Raw genomic sequence first — 18235 nt, 5'->3', positions numbered from 1 at the left:
CTCATTTAGTTATCTACTTAAAGGGATTTTGTCCTTGATAAGAAAAAAATTGAAGTGTAATAAATATTGACATGTGGTGGTTTAAAAAAATAGTTTGAATCAGTATTAGCTTTATTCACATGACAATTCATGTGTAAAGTGTCCTTCATGCATAGCATTTATTAAAAATCCTTTATAGGGTATATAGTAAACAAACCAGAAAATACTATTTCTCTTCTATGGAAAACTTGAGTTACATTATAAAGAAATATTAATATTCTTTCCCATTTAAAGTAGAGAAAAATGTGCATCCACATAGGTTTTTTTAAACCTACAGTGACAAGGGGAACTGGTTAAGAAATTCTTTCCATTACAACACAACAACTAAGGACTCTTTTTGGTGTGCACGATGGCCTAGTCAAATAATTTTTGGCTTACCAAAACAACTCTTGGTCATGAAATCAACTTTTCTGAATATGCAATGAATAAGACGTAGAAGCATGCAGTCAACACACAATGCTCTCAATCAATGCTGTACTTACGGCAAGGTCAGACATGCAGATCTGAAAGCTAACATGTCCCCAAGAACCCAACTCTAATGCTACCATGTGGTCAGCCCATTTCCTAGAAGACATGACAGGAAGGTGGTAGTTTCCTTAACCAAGCTCTTCTCTAATCAGGACTGCTCTGGAAATCAGAGACCTTCAGACATCTGAGCTGCCTGTCCTGAGACAAGCTACTTTCCTCTCTGAGCCTCTGTTCCCTCATATAGAAACTGGGGAGGATCAGAAAAACATATAAAGTGCTTAGTGGAGTGCTAGTGATTTAATAAATAGCAGCTGTTATTATTCCACAATAAGAAAAATTCAATTCAACAAATATTTACTAAGTTCCAACTATCCATGCTAGCTGACTCTGAGTCCCTGGTGGTGCCTCTTTGGCTTCATTACCAAGACAATGTTTTGTTGTTGTTTTGCTTTTCATTGTTTGGTTCGGTGCTGCTTAAGAGATGCCATCCCTCTCTCTACTTGAAGGTTAATATGCTTCTACCATCTCTGGGATGTCTGAAGACCTCCAGGTGCTAGCTGGCTTTCCCAGCATTCTTCCTGAATTCTGTTTGATTCTCTCACCCCCAAGGAGCACGTTATTTCATGCAACTATTTTCTTTACCCCAACTCAAGCATGGAGGCTCATCAGAATGGAGTCACAGGCAGTCCCAACCCGGAACCTCTATGTCTAATCCAGTCTACAACCACAGCAGTAGGTTCCTGCGATCCCATGGGGAGGGCTGCGGCATACTCGCCCCACAGAGTCTGCCCCCAAACCTTTAAATGCAATGTGCCTACTCAACACTTTAGGGTCGGGGGAGAGGACCGATCACCGTCAGAAACCTAAAAAGACATTCAAAAGAACACAAGGTTGTTCATAGATATCGTGAAACGGCATGGTTCTTCGGGTTCTCTAACAGTCTAATGGTTGCAAAATCTTCAATAAGACAGAAAATAAAAATCAAGACTATGAACACCATCCCCTGGATTGTAGATGTTCTGTTCAGGCTTGTATGGTGCCTTAAAGATACTGGAGCCAGTTTTTAAAGCTGGGAGATTCCACATAAAAAAATAATTTCTACCTTTTCTTTAAAAATTCATACTATCGCTGGACCCACTTGGCAATCACTAGCTATAGCTGAAATGAGTACCTCTGTTCTTGTGAGACGTACACCCTCCAGCTGCTGGGTTCTTCTTGAACTTTCTCTTCAAACCCACCTGTAGGATAACCATCTGCTGCCAGCTCACAGCTTCTGCACAGGTCACAAAGTGCTACCCAAAGGTCACATTTTGAGAAGCTCGAGTTTTAAAAACTATACAGTATTACTTAAAAACTTGGTTAGCTTGATTAGCTTTTACAACATAATTTTGAGGCAATGACCTCAACAAGATTCCTTAAACCTGACCTAACAGTCCAGCACCAAATGCAGAACGCAGACGAGACGCACACTTTTCAAGTTTTTGGTTATTCTGGTAAATTTTTTGCCAGTGCAAAATAAGGTAAAAAAGAGAAGATGCCCCAACTCCTCTTGTTAAAAACAAACATTTATGGTGGCAATCTGAAGAAAACAAAAGTTAAGTCTTTAATGCACCAAGCCTGATAATTAGTTCTCCCCCAATCCCACTTCTAAAATGCAAAGCATACTCTCGGCATGCGCCCACACACAGCCGCACATGTACATCAAGTCACGTCTTACAAATTCCCGAAGTGCACCAGGGTTTTACTTCAGACTTGAAAAGGGGTCCTCTTTCTGGAAAATGCAGACAACTTAGTAATATGCTTTATTTTATTCATGATGCATCACAGCTTGTCATGAGAGGTGCCTGACTAGGGTTTCTGGAGATGAGTAACTATAAAACATTATTGAACCCTCTTCCCTGAAGAAACTAAAATACATTTTATCTATATTTCAGAGGAGCAGGGAGTTGCGGATGAGTTCTTCAGGCTGCCCCATCATTGTCGAGACTCCCAATGAGACCAGTTATTGCTGCATTCACCATGCAGGCCTGTTGTCAGAAGACTGTACATCTTGTCAATTTATATATTTTTAATTAAACTAGCTCATACTCCGTATTTGTGCTTAAAAATAAAGTTATACTGAAAAAGCTACATTATATAAAAGACTGATTTGGCAGAGGAGAAGGTAATTTAAGAGATAGTTCCTCCTCCCACGTATTGAAAGTTTTCAAATGAATATTAACCAATGCTTTAGAAATGCCACTCATTGTACTGTGGAACACACCTGTTTAAAAGCAATTTATAGGTAATAATTTTTAACTTTCCTTGACTTTGATGACATATTTTAGCAATGCTCACGATGCAAGTCAATCATCTCACTTTTACAGTGTGAAATGAGAATCTTCGAGCTCACTGGGATAATAATATTGACTGTACTTCTATGGCACCTTTTGCCTCAAAAAGGATAGAAAAGGCTTGTGAAATGCTTTTCAAAAAGGGCAAGCCCGGGACATGCTATCACGATGAATCTGTTGCTGCAGGGGCCAAGTTGCAGGCCTCTGACAGGTCGGGCCCACATGGCCTTCCACCTCACCAGCTAATCAACTGCTCTCTGTGCAACAGAGAATACCATCCACACTGTTTCCCACATCTGCAGGTAGGGTTTTTGTAACCATTTAAGCTTGTTAAAAAAAAAAAAAAAAAATTCTTGGGTCTAAAGAACACAGCATACCAATTATATTGTATAAATTTCTTTCGACTACTTTTTAAAAAAATCACACAGTTGGGGATACCTGGCTGGATCGGTCAGTGGAGTGTGTGACTCTCAATCTCAGGATTGTGAGTTCAAGCCCCACACAGGGTGTAGAGGCTACTTAAAAAAAAAAAAAAAAAAAAAAAGTAAAAAGATCACACAGTCATGCACATATGAGATCAAGTATATGAAAACCCAATTGGCTGAAATCAAGAGAATGGCAAAATAACATCACACTGAACATCTACAGCTACATTAATATGGCAACCTCCAGTAACATGCAGCTATTTCCAATTACATTACATGAAATTAAAATTTAGTTTTTCGGTCATAATAACCTTATTTCAAGGGTTCAATGTGTTCACATATAGCTAGTAGCTACTGTACTGAACGGTGCAGACAGGAACATTGCTACCATTGCAGAAAGTTCTACTAGACAGTGCTGGGGAAGAGCACATACCCCAAAGACAAATGTCGGTACCCAAAAGTTCCCTTATTTGGCTTTGAATAAACAGTCTTATATAAGCACCTTACAGCATTTCATTTTCAGACCATGGATGAGAACTGTTTTGAACACCAGAATTCACTTCCTGGTGACTGTCCCCTGACAATACAACTCAGTAGCACAGTTCTGTGACACAGAGCTTTGCTTCGCCAGGTGATTCTTTAATTCGAATTGATGCCATGTAACCAAGGCTGAAACCATGTAAGCTCCAGCCTGTAAATCTCATGGCCTTATTTGGGAAACTACTATTTCACACCCAAGGTATCCATCTTTTCCTTCCTTCATGCTCATTCCTTCTCCATGATAGTTTCCTAATGTCAAGAGTCAAGCATCCTTGTTAATCTCAGGACTGCAAGGAACCAGATTTGGCTCTAAACAGGCTTCCTTCGATTTGTAAATAGCAGCAATACATAGATTAAGATACTACCCGATAGTATAGAAATGTCTAATGCTTGAAGATGATGCATTCCAACAATAAGTTTCTTTGTCAGAAAATTTCACTATCAAAAAATAGGAGCAATGTAGGTGACCCCACCGATGCATCCAGGACATCAATTACAAGAGGGATGGGGACTTTAGCATAATATATAAAAAGACTAACTGAAGTGTAAAATGCACTAGAAAACCTAGTATCTGGAAGGTCTGGGGCAGAGGAAAAAGAAGAAGCCAACAGTGCTCAAGCCTGAAAGGACTGGGCATCTCCAGGGCAATGAGTCTGCAATGAGTCAGGCTGGGGCAGGTTTGGCCCCTGCTCCTCCTCCCTTGAGTGAGACTGCCACCCCCTCACCCCAATGAAAATATGAAAATAACCATGCAGGCTTTTGGGGCATTTCCCTAATGTAACTGCTGCCTCTCGTGCCAGAGTTGACAACTGGGAATGGTGGATGTCAGAGTTAGCCCTTGGGGTGAGAGAGCAGAAGAAAAGGTCCTGAGAAGCTTCAAGTGTAGGAGTAGGAGTGTCTGTGGGGCAGGGTCACCCCGGGGAGGAGAGCCCAGAGGAGAAAAAGATTAACATTAAAGACAAATGAAACCAATTTCCTGATTTTGTTGAACTTGGTACCTAGTCAATAATGATTAACTGACAAAGGGGGCTATGTTCTGTAGGAAGTGGTGGTAATTCTGGCTTACATGGTTTAAGATACTTGATTGTTTCTTGTTTTAACGCAACTGACTTAATGATCAAAGAACAGGACCACCAGACTATATTTTGAACAAATGAGTCCCCGTGGAGTTTCTCAAGGGCTACAAAAGCACTAAGACAATGGGAGAAAGAAGCAACATGAGATGGCAGAAGTGAACTTATAAAAAATCTAAATATCTTTCAGTATTTTGAAATAAAAATCTTTATACATAGCTCAAGAAAATGTTGGGAAGAGACAGAAATACACTGCGGGGAAAATAGGCAATCTGATTTTGCCCAAATCCCCTATGCTAAATACAGGCAATGGCAGAATGAACCACCTAGCTATGAGGAAAGTACCACTATCTTCAAGTGTCCATTAGGAACAGCTGTGGAATTGGCAATACAGTATGGCCGCCTTTGTCTGGGACTTGTCTCAAGTTTGACAGTGTCTGATTAATGATCAAATAATGAGGTTTTCTACCTTTAGGAGAAGTGCTAATTTTAAAAGTGAAGGTGATGCAAATCCACCTCCAGAAATATTTAAAATAGAAACTATGGGAATAGATGGAATTGTGTGGAGAATCTGAGACATCTGACACTCCAGGGGGCAAAAGAGGCTGAATGTATCCTGAGGGCCTTTGCTAAGATGAAGTAACACCACGGAAAGGGCGTGCCAGAAGACAGAGTGGCATGGCTTCGGGTCCAAGTACAGAACCCGAGGGGGGACATGGTGCCCCCGACACAGCACTGAGCTCCTCATCTGATGGATGGGGAGAGAAGGTGTCCTTCCTGCCTCAGGGAAAAACACTGTGTTCACAGATGGCCATTAGGGACGAGAAGCATGTGCTGCCACGGGAAACACTAATGGAAAAGCCAAACCTCGAGAGGTGACAGGGCACGTGCATGCTGTGAGACCAACAGAAAAGCAAAAGCCTGTGATGCAACCAGAATTGGATGAGGAGTGTGGGAGTGAGGGTGTCACTTCACTTCGTATTTTAGTTTCCGCAAGAGTGAAAAAGAAGAGAAAAGGAGAGGAAGAAAAAGCAAACTGTTCATCCCTGAAAGAAGGAACATTCCTTCTGAGGTGAAACTGCTTTACAAGGGCTTTCAGAAGCTACTCGGCAAAAGCTGCACCCTAGAGATCTTGATTTCTGAATAAGGCTGCCGCGTCTCTGTAACCCTTCTCATTTCATCTTCACAAAAACTCCACAATATAAGCAGGACAGATATTCGCATTATAAATGAGAAAAACAAGGCCTAGAACATTGAGCCATTTTGCCCTAAGCTACAGGGTAAGTGTCAAAGTTGATACTCATTAACTCCTCACAGGAGTTATGTGCACTAAACCTCCAGGTTCTAGAATACTGAGTTCTAATTACCTAGAACATAATAAAACTTTCCAAGGAAGGTGACATTTTTTGACAAATCCCAGGAAGAGAAGTGTCTGTACAATATCTCCTCAGGTGAGAATGACATCCTAAACAATATGCCTGCTGGTTGTGGCTGGGCACTATGAAGCACATGCCCAGGACAGAGCCCTTCCCAGGACCTACCCCAAAGTGAAGCAGCTGGATTCCTTATCCTCGATCTTAAAAACAAACAAATGAAAGTTACTGTTGCTTCTTTAATGCTGTGGCTTCTGATCACCCTCTGCCTTCAAGGTGGGCCTCCCAGGCTTTCTTTGACAGGAGCGTGAGTCTCATGCTTTGAGAAAAGCATTTGTACTTTGGAAAAAGGTCCAGAAACTCCACAGTGCCTTTACTCTAGCAGTGTGAGGGAACCCTAAGGCTTTCATTCTTCAAGAATGAAACTAAGGTTCTTAGACTTGAAAAGAATGGTGAGAGCTGGTTAGGCTTCAAGTAAATTAAGTAGAAATATGAAGTATTATCAAGAAAAGAGAAGGTCAATTAAAATTACATCACAACATACGGTGTCTTAGATCATACAATTATCTGAGGAGCTTATTCACAATGATCTTCTCTGGCTCCACTCCCAGAGAGTCTGTATCAAGTGTGGGGTGGGACTTGGAATGTTCATTTTTAAATAAGCTTTCTGGGTAATTCTATTCCAAATAATCCATAAGCCCCAGTAGAAAAACAATCTTGGAACTTCCAAGGAGAAAGGCTAGTTAATTGGAGGGACTCATCACAGAGCCACCGGGCACAGAAACAACAGAGGAGCAAGTGGACAACGTGCCTCAGATGAGTGCCCAGAGCCCACAGCTCATATGTATACTTCACATACAGAGAGATGATCGGTCTGAGAATCCTAGCTCAGCATGCGTGCGGCATGCTAAAACTGCTTCAGACGCATGTGTTCCACTCCATATGGGATAGAGAAAGCATGGTCAGCACTCAAAAATAAGGCTATGTTCATACCACAACTTAAACAGTGCGAAGGAAGCTCTGATATAGAGGGAAAACCTTGGAATCAGAAGTCCATTCCCAACTCTGCTTATCTGGATGTGTGACGATCACTTTGCTTCTCTAGCTTCTGAACTCTAACTGAAGGCTACAACCTACCTCAAGGGACAATTATCAAGAGTGAATGATCATAATATATCTTAATAAAGCCTTCTGTAAACTGTAATGCATCAAGAGAGATCAGCAGAATGATAAAAAACTGGAGGCTACTTTCTTAAACACTGATTGCAAGCTTTTTGTAAGCATCTCACTGAGAAGTTGACAAGAATGGCAGATTAAGTATCACAAAGCCCAGGAGCATGCCAAAAAGAGATGGGAAACAGATGACTGGTAAAATGAGGAGAACTCACAGAACATTCTGCAAGAATGCAGGAAAACATCCCTTTCTCCATTGGTGGCAGAGGGTGAGGAAGAAAGGAGACAAGGCTCAGCACTCAGCACTCAAGCAGGGTATAGCTTTATTTTATGCAAACTATTACTAGCAGACTGTAGATGGTATTCAGTACACTTGGGCTAAAGTCACAGTGAGAGTCCAGCAACTTCTTTCTCAACTACTGCCTAGGGACTTCTACTCAGAACATGGTGATCTTCAATTGAGAACTCCAATAGGATTTGGATGGCTTCTTCTAAGAGGGCTGGGCCAGAAAAAGGGACAGTGGCTCATTTATGTATCTAGGAATCTGGGGATCAGCTTAGCTACTTTTGAACAAAAGAAGAATATATGCCCTATGAACTCATGTGTTTTTGAAGGGGGGTTTATAGTGAGGGATAGAAGGTAGCATTTTCCACTGCAGTTCACTTTGAAAAAAATGCCAGTCTTATTTCAGCTCAATGAGGAGACAAAGAACAGACTCAAATACAGTGTGAGGGAAAAAAAGCCCCTAGTGGTCTGATGTGGCAGCAGCAGTGGCCAGCCTGACTAAGAGACGGAGAAGAAGCCAGTCCAAGCCTGGGATACAGATAGGAAAAGTGGAAAGGAAAGAGGTCAGCTAGAATTGCTGATTCCTACACCCTACGTCCCACCCTGAGCTTGTCACTTTTGTCAGAAGCTTTACTATGCTCATATGTGCTCTTTAGAAGGAAAAAAATGAGGTTATTTGCAATGCTTAGTTAAGAAAAGCTTTTCAATGAAGAGACCACAATTATTTCTTTAATATCCTGCCAATCAAGATATCACACTAACTGATGCGTGAGTCCTTTTATATCATAATAGAAAACTGTCTGGTCACCTTCTGGTTCTATGATGTACACGGCAAAACTTATGTAACCAACGTAACCATGGGTAGAGAATTAAACTCACCAGTGAGATGCATGTCCTATATGTCCTATAAAGCCTGTTAAAAGGAAATATATCTCACATATAAAAAAGGTAACATCTAGTCTTAAAAGGTATATAAGCCCCACCTTAGGACACCACGTACAATTACAGAAAAACAAGGGGAATGAGCATGGAAAAACATGAGAAATCCAGAGAAAGGGGGTAGAAAGAGTCCATATCCAAATATAATGCTATGAATGTGAAGAATTCTTACCAAGTTAGAGGGGAATAGGATGTAAAAACAGAGAATGAAAGTAGAGTAAGAATTTGAACATTACTATGAGAAAGTGAGATGTATTTTATAAAGCAGGTATTTCTTTTTTTTTTTTTTTTAAGATTTTATTTATTTATTTCACAGACAGAGATCACAAGTAGGCAGAGAGGCAGACAGAGAGAGAGGAGGAAGCAGGCTCCCTGCTGAGCAGAGAGCCCAATGTGGGGCTTGATCCCAGGACCCTGGGATCATGACCTGAGCCGAAGGCAGAGGCTTTAACCCACTGAGCCACCCAGGAGCCCCTAAAGCAGTTATTTCTGACATCAATTTCTTTATGTGTTAGTTGTGTGGTTCCCACTGTTAAAATAAACAGAGTTGAATATAAGGGAAATAAGGATAGTTCAATGATGTTTCAGGAAACAGAAGAATGGAAGTGTAGCAGGGAAGCCATAAGTACTGTTGTAAAGAACGAAGTGAATTATAGCTAATATGAGACTCTAAGGCAGGAAAAATGGGATTTGGCCAAAAGCAGGGACTGAGGATCAGGTGACACAGATTGGCCTCTGAAATGCCACAGCAGCCGGCTCTTCACATTAGCTATCGATGACCTGGGGTGAGCTGGGAGGGGATCTACCCTGAAAACAAAATAATGAAAGAAAAGGGGAACAAGGAAAAGAGAACGATGAATCCCTGAACAGAAACACTGAATCCTAATTATGTGAGAAAGGAGCAAGTCAACTAATTAATAGGGTGTATGTGAAAAGAAGAGGGCCCAAGAGATGGCAGAAAGACAACACAATTAACTGCACCACATTCTTAAGAAAATGATATGTCAATGATAGTGGAAACTGGGTATGTTTGGTTGCCGAGAAACAATTTGGAATATGCAAAGTAACAAGTGTACAACTTACTGCAGAGCTCAAATAGGACACTATATATGAACCATCTGAAATGGTCAAATCTATGCATCTCTCAGGTAGTATGTTTACTGAGGACAATGGCCAGGTCCCCGTACCTGTCTGTAATTCACAGTTAATAGCTTTTAAGCCAAGCAGTCTTAACGATCACTCAGGAAATCCTGGCAAATGTTGCTAATAGTAATATGGCAAACAGAACTGCTTGGAATTATAAGCATTTTAGAGTTACCTGTTACCCCCTCTGCCAGAAGGAGAAAAGGAAAAGAGTGATCATTAAGGCAGAAGAGAGGAGAAAAAAATCAGAGGCCATAAATAATCTAACAGTGGAGCATTAGCACCTGGACAATTAATATCTAATTATTTAGGCAAAGCGATTACACAGCCTGTAGTTGACAATACTGTCTTCATGTACCTAACATTTAATTCCTGAAACTACATTATTACCTGTTTAAGACTCCTATCAGATGAGCTCCTATCAGAAAAATAATTTAGATCACTTGAGACTATTGGAAAGTTAATGAGTTGCTACTTAAAATAAAAAGGAAATAATGTAAATACATAAGTAAGGGAGGAAGAAATACTGGTTAAAAATGATGATTTGTAGAAAGAACTTTGAAATGGAGAGCTTACATGGTATTGTAAGTAAAGTAACTTTCCCTTACTCCATAAACAAACAAGAGTGAGAACAAAGGGCAATTCGCCTCATTAGGATACATGCCTAGAAGACACAAACAGACATTTTTTTCAAAGAAGATATACAAATGTCCAACAGCACACGAGAAAATGCTCCATATCATTCAGCATCAGGGAAACACAAATCAAAACCACTATGAGATACCACCTCACAACAGTAAGAATGGCTAAAATTAATAAGTCAGGAATGACAGATGTTGGCAAGGATGTGGAGAAAGGGGAACCCTCTTACACTGTTGCTGGGAATGCAAACGGGTGCAGTCACTCTGGAAAACAGTATGGTGATTCCTCATAAAGTTGAAAATAGGGCTACCCTACGACCCAGCAATTGTATTACTGGGTATTTATCCAAAGGATACAAAAATAGTGATTCGAAGTGGCAAATACATCTCTGTGTTTATAGCAGCAATGTCCACAATAGCCAAACTATGGAAAGAGACCAGATGTCTATCAACAGATGAATGGAAAAAGAAGATATGACATATATATACATATATATGAATATTACTCAGCCACCAAAAAAAAAAAAAAAAAAGAAAAAAAGAAAAGAAACCTTGCCATGGGCAACAATATGGATGGAACTAGAGGGTATTATGCTAAGCAAAGTATGTCAGAGAAGACAAATACCACATGATTTCACTCATATGTGGAATTAAAGAAACAAAACAGATGAACATAGGGGAAGGGAAGGAAAAATAAAATAAAACAAAAACCAGAGAGGGAGGAAACCATAAGAGACTACAGGGCTATAGACTGTAGGACTGTAGGACTATATAGACCTATAGACTATAGGATTGCTGGAGGGGCAGTGGGTGGGGATATGGGATAATTCGGTGATGGGCATTAAGGAGGGCATTTAATGTAACGAGCAGTCCCCTTATATGCAGCTGATGAATCACTAAATTCTACCTTTGAAACTTATAATATGCTATACATTAACTAAATTGAATTTAAATAAAAAACATTTTTAAAAGGATTTATGTGTCTTTTTAAAAAAACTTTATTCCTTAAAGAAATGAGCTCACTTTTTAAAAAGTATGTGATTAAATGAACAAAGGAAAAAGGGACAAACCAAAAAACAGAGTCTTAACTGTAGCGAACAGATGAACAGATGGTTAACAGAGAAGGGATGGGTGAAAGAGGTGAAGGGGATTAAGAACACACTCATCAGGATGAGCACTGAGTAATGTACAGAATTGTTGAATCACTATATTATTGTATACTTGAAACTAATATAATACTGTATGTTAACTATACTACACTGGAATCAAAATAAAATTTTTTAAAAGTACACTACTATTTTCACATTCTTCTTGCATATAAAGTTTAGATATCTTACAGAAGTGAGAGAAGTTTAAAAAACGCCTTTGCTTCAGCAAATTTCATATGAATGTAACAAAAATAATAGCTTAATCAGCTTTGGTTAAAAACTGATTACCCACATGCATTCTTCTGTTTGTATATCATATGCCAATAAAAAGTTAAAAGAAAAACCTCACTGAAATTCAAATGAAACTGTCAAAATAAATCCTGAAAAACAAAATGTTTTGACAGAGGTTTTGGGAGAATAGAAGACAAAGAAAACATTAGAATAATGCTAATGGATAAGCACATTTCATGAGCCCCGCAGATTCTAATACTGCTGGTGTCTGGGACAGAAAAACTGAAAAATGAATCCTCCTGGTGACTAAAGGTACTCTACCTCAAGGTGACATTAACAAGAAATAAATGACTTTTAAAAAGCAAAAAACATACAGGAAAACAATCTCCTTCTCCATACTGGGAAATGAAGCTTGGTTGTCGATTCACACTGACCGTACTGCTGGCTTTCTCCCAGTATCCTTGGGCCTGCTGGGGGTACGTACCACCCCACGTCCCCTGCAGAGCACTTCCCTTCCAGAACCACTAGAGTCAGTACGTTTGAGAATTCCATTAATCCTGGTGGGTGGGGTGGAAACAAGTTTGTTTCTCCTGGTCCTATAAAGAGGACTGCTCCGGACTGAATTAATACCCCCTACTCCCCCAACAGTTCCACTATAAGGATGCAGATGTCCAGTTTAGTATGCTAAAATAAACAAGATACCCCAAAAATATAACTGAAGTGCAGATCACATCCATATTGTCCAAATCTCTATGGGAACTAAGCCTGCAGGACGTTATCATTTAACCAGTCTTCTCTTTAACAACACTGCATATTTGGGGTACATTTCCCACCAGTAATCCAATTCTCATAGCGAATATGCATTTCATTTGGGCTACACTGATGACCTAGAGTTCCAATCTGTAGCCCTAACACACACATGAAACAGAAATGTTGACTAGCATTGACTAGCACTGCTGGTATTACTTTATTTTAGTCTATATAAACACTCACCTCTTTGACACTATGTGTTACTGCCCATATCAGAAAAACTCTTGACATCACCTGGAAGGAAGTCAGGACAACAGAAGATGGAACGATTCCTGAAAGAAATTTTAGGATGGGTAAACAAATATATATTGTATTAAGTTTCAACATGTAATACATTTTCTGAAACATTTAATTTTAATGTTAAGACATAAAACCATCTTGAGCAACTGAAACTTTATATAAAATGTCTTTCAGTACAGTCAATATTAAAACCTTTTTTCCTCCAGGGATGCCTGGGTGGCTCAGCCAGTTAAGCGTCTAGCTTTGGCTTAGTTATGATCCCAGGGTCCTGGGATCGAGTTCTGCATCAGGCTCCTTGCTCAGTGGGGAGCCTGCTTCTCTCTCTGCCTGCTGCTCCTCCTGCTTGTGCGCTCTCTCTCTCTCTGACAAATAAATAAATAAAATCTAAAAAAATAAAAGACAACCCAAAACCCCAACTTTCCCCCTCCAGAACACTAATATTGCCTCCCCCACCCCCAGAACAATATATTTTTTTAAGATTTTATTTATTTATTTGACAGAGAGAGAGATCACAAGTAGGCAGAGAGGCAGGCAGAGAGAGAGGAGGAAGCAGGCTCCACGCTGAGCAGAGAGCCTGACGAGGAACTCGATCCCAGGACCCTGAGATCATGACCTGAGCCGAAGACAGAGGCTTTAACCCGCTGAGCCACCCAGGTGCCCCCAGAACAATATTGTTAATGGCAACAGCATACCATGGAATCTAGGTACCCTTCTTAAGCCTTTCAAAATCACTGGCCAAGTGCAATATATTTTACATTTATCATATAGAGAAAACAAAACCATTGTTTAACCTCTAAAATTAGACACTGAAAGGTCATTTTATAATATGGGTTTCAAAAATGAACAAGCACCTATAGAAGGGAAATCAACTGTATTTGTATCTAATGAACATAAGCAACTCCTACATTTCATGTATTATCTATACTATATATCAAGGTATTATCTAATGGTTAAATTATCTTTTAAAATTCACTTGAATATGTTGCCAATAAGCATACGATAATCAAAGTTTATTGTCTTTATTAAACCATTCTCACCTTGTTCATTAAATAAGCACTGGTAGAATTATCCTTCCAATGTCCAGAAGTCATAACACTGGAATCATTAGTTTTTGGAAATCATTAAGTTCTGCTAACTTTAAATTTCTTTGGCTTCTCCTTTCAATTCCTACAATCACAACCCCTATGAAGACACGAGCCACCACCATTACAAAAAATTCTTGCCCCCTTTAGGTCATCTTAAACCCAGCAGTAAGCCATTATCTGTAAGTGTCATTTTCTTGTTGTAACTTTATACTTGTAGGAAATGCTCCTAAAGTAAAATCAGGAAGCAGAATTATGGGTACCCAAACCAGCAGGCTCCTTTACCCTCACTTCTCTGTGGTTTCTCTCTGGGCTTCCTGCTGGCAGCAATTACACTTACCAACTTCCTGGACACTTCAAGTTGCATGTGGGCCATTCCATACCTGCCAGGAGCCCTCATCGTGGTGGCAGATCTTCCTACCACTCTAATACTAACCTCATCTTCACTACATCCACTGGACTATCCCAGACCAATTTTCATTCCTCCAAGCCTTCTAAACCACACTCAGACTTCTGAACATTTATAAAACAGAGAAACAAACTGCCAAAAGACTGTGTACAAATCAGAGATAAAACTGTCTCTATGGGTATGGCTATGAAAGGAAATCACTTCATATCTCATTAAGAAAAAGAGATGCAAGATCCTGTTAGAATGTGTTTCTTGAAGAAGGCTTGGGCTTCAAAGAGGAACAGCTAAGCTCCCAAAAGCAAGTAACATGGACATGTCAAGCAATGCTTGGCATATAAAGATACTCAATAAATCTTCGTAGAATGAATGAAAGAAAAATAAATGCATGGACATGTAGCCCAATGGAATAGAGTTCGGTCTAGAAATAAATCCTTACATTTATAGTTACTTGATTTTCAACAAGGATGTCAAGACAATTCAATGGAAAAATAACTGTCTTTTCAATAAATGGTGCTGGGACAACTGGATAGTTGCATACAAAAGAATAGAGTTAGAACACTTCCTTATGTCAAATACAAAAAAAATTAAATCAAAATGGATCAAAAACCAAAATGTAATAGTTAAAACTATAAAACTCTTAGAAGAAAAGATAAATGGGGGGGGGGGCAGGAGTCCAAGATGGTGGAGGAGCAGGAGGCTTTGATTTCATCTGGTCCCAGGAATTCAGCAAGATAGCTATTAAATCATTTTGAACACCTGCGAATTCAACCGGAGATCTAAGAAAAGAAGAGCTGCAACTCTACAAATAGAAAAGCGACCACTTTCTGCAAGGTAGGAGGTGTGGAAAAGTGAATCCCAGGCGATACGTGGGAAGATTAACTGTGGGGGGAGGGGGGAGGGAAGGGAGTCTCCGTCAGCTGGCTACCAGCAAGTGATAGAGCAGCAGAACACAAAAATCGGAACTTTTAGAAGTCTGCTCCAGTGAGGGATGTTGCTCAGGTGGCTAAGTTGGGGTGGAACCCTAGCTGGGACAGTGTGGTCTCAGGACCCTCAAGGTCACAGGAAGACTGGGGGTGCCTGAGTGTGGCAGAGCTCCCAGGGATCAGGATAGGGAAGGTGGCTGCAGAGTGAGTCCACTTGTGGGCTCTCAGCTCAGGGCTGCCATAACCTTGATCTATGGCACAGTTAGGTGACTGCTCTCTGAGCAGATGCCCAACAAGCAGAACTAGCAAGACCCCACCTTCCTCACCCAGGAGGAAGGAGTCCGCAGGGTTTGGAGACTCCAAACAGGGCTGCGTGCCTGAGAGAGAAACACTCGGTCACAGGCCGGGATTGCGGATGAAGGCCAGGGGGACAGGAGTGACTGATTGCTTTATCTGAGGGTTCTCTGAGAGGTCGGGCCCAGAGCTCTGGCTCTGGGGCCAGAGACTGGAAGGTTGTCATTTTCATTCTCATCTTCGAAAGCTATACCAAAAGCCTTCAGGGAATAAAAGGCACATAGAGCAAAGTGGAGCAGATAACTTAGCCTGGCCCCCAGCAAGGATGGTGCAATTCCACCTGGGGAAAAGACACTTCAGAATCAATGCAATAGGCCCCTCCCCCAGAAGAGCAGCAAGAACATCCAGCCAAGACCAAGTTTCCAGATCAATGAGAACTGCAAAACTCCAGCCCTAGGGGAATATAGCATATAGAATGCATGGTTTATTTCCCCATGATTCTTAGTCTGTCAACTTTAATTTTTTTCCTTTCCTTTTTCAACCAATTTCTTACTTTATCAACTCTTTTTTTACATCTTTATTTTCATTTTTACAGTTATATTCTATCCCTTCGTTGTATTTGATCATCCACATATATATACACACACACTTTTTTTCTTTCTTTACAATTTTTGGGATGCAGTTTCTTCCAATAGACCAAAATACACCCAAAATCTTGTATATGACTCTGTTCTATGCACATAGATCTGATCATATTCTCTTTTTTGTTTTTTTCTTCCATTATTTTTGTTTTTTACATTCTATCCTTTCAATGTACTTAGTTTTATTTTTGTATATGTAAGTTTTTCTTTCTTCACAATTTTGAGATGTAGTTTCTTCTAACAAACTGACCAAAAGACACTCAGGAGATAGTGTATTGCTCTGCCCTGTTCACCTGTTTATTTATATCCCTTCCTTTTTTTTTTTGTTTTGTTTTTTTTTGTTTTGTTCTTGGGTTTTTTTTCCTCTTTTGCTTTTTCTTGTCTTTTAATTTTACATTACATTCTATCGTTTCACTGTAGTTAATTTTATTTTTGTACATGTAGAAGATTTTCTTCTTTACAATTTTGGGATCTAGCTTTCTAAAAAAGAGACCAAAATACACACAGAATCCAATGTATTGCTCTATTCTGCTCACATGTCTAATTATATTCTTTTTTTCCTCCTGGTTTTGGGTCTCTTCTGATTTGTTTAGTGTATATTTTTCTGGGGTTATTGTTGCCATTTTAGTATTCTGTTCTCTTGTTCATCTGTTCTTCTCTGGACAGAATGACAAGACAGAAAAATTCACCTCAAAAAAAAATAATAATTAGAGGCAGTACTGACTGCCAGGGACCTAATCAGTATGGACATTAAGTAATATGTCAGAACTAGAGTTCAGAATAATGATTATAAAGATATTAGCTAGGCTTGAAAAAAGCATAGAAGACAGAAAAAGAGCAAAAAGCATAGGAATCACTAGAGAATCCCTTTCTGGAGAAATAAAAGAACTAAAATCTAACCAAGTTGAAATCAAAAAGGCTATTAATGAGATGCAATAAAAAATGGAGGTTCTAACTGCTAGGATAAATGAGGCAGAAGTGAGAATTAGTGATATAGAAGGCCAAATGATAGAGAATAAAAAAGCTGAGAAAAAGAGAGATAAACCACTACCGGATCAAGAAGGGAGAATTCGAGAGATAAGTGATGCCATAAAGTGAAACAGTATTAGAATAACTGGGAACCCAGAAGAAGAGGAAAGAGAGACAGAGGCGGAAGGCATACTGGAGCAAATTATAGTGGAGAACTTCCTAATCTCGGCAAGGAGCAAGCATCAAAGTCCAGGAGGCAGAGAGAACGCCCCTCGAAATCAATAAAAACAGGTCAACACCCTGACAAATGATAGTGAAACTTACAAATCTCAGAGACAAAGAGAAAATCCTGAAAGCAGATAGGGGCAAAAGATCTGTAACCTACAAGGGAGAAACATTAGATGGGCAGCAGACCTGTCCACAGAGACCCAGCAGGCCAAAAAGGACTCGCATGATATATTCAGGGAGCTAAAAGAGAAAAATACGCAGCCAAGAATACTTTATTCAGCTAGGATGTTATTCAAAATAGAAGGATAGATAAAAAAATCTTCCAGGACGAACAGAAACTTAAAGGATTTGTGACCACCAAACCAGCCCTACAAGAACTATTAAAAGGGATCCTCTAAGGAAAGAGCCCAAAATTAACATAGATCAGAAAGGAACAGAGACAAATACAGTAACAGTCACTTTACAGGTAATAGAAAGGGGAAGAGGTGGGGAGATGGGTGAGCCTGGTGATGGGTATTAAGGAGGGCATGTATTGCATGGGGCACGGGGTGTTATATGCAAACCATGAATCATGGAAAACTACATCAAAAACTAATGATGTACTGTATGGTGACTAACACAACATAATAAAAAAAAATTATATAAAATACCCAAAGGCTGGGGGTGCCTGGGTGGCTCAGTTGGTTAGGCAACTGCCTTCGGCTCAGGTCATGATCCTGGAGACCCAGGATTGAGTCCCACATCGGGCTCCTTGCTTGGCAGGGAGTCTGCTTCTCCTGCTGACCTCTCTACTCTCCTGCTCTCTCTCTCTCAAATAAATAAATAAA

At 39.9% G+C, this 18235-nt stretch overlaps 1 protein-coding gene across 1 annotated transcript in view; it reads right to left on the bottom strand.

Moving 5' to 3' along the window:
- Positions 1–18235, bottom strand: part of HACD2 (3-hydroxyacyl-CoA dehydratase 2) — a 120121-nt gene that overhangs the window by 21004 nt on the left and 80882 nt on the right. Inside the window, exon 4 of the mRNA XM_032869499.1 lies at positions 12806–12894. Within this exon, the coding sequence (XP_032725390.1) occupies positions 12806–12894 (89 nt within the window). The remainder of the gene's footprint in view (positions 1–12805; positions 12895–18235) is intronic.

This window comes from Lontra canadensis, unplaced genomic scaffold (genome assembly GCF_010015895.1).
Source record: "Lontra canadensis isolate GAN:19392208 unplaced genomic scaffold, GSC_riverotter_1.0 scaffold38, whole genome shotgun sequence".
NCBI lineage: Eukaryota > Metazoa > Chordata > Mammalia > Carnivora > Mustelidae > Lontra > Lontra canadensis.
Note: the sequence above shows the minus strand (reverse complement) of the source record. Positions and strands in the feature narration are given on the sequence as shown.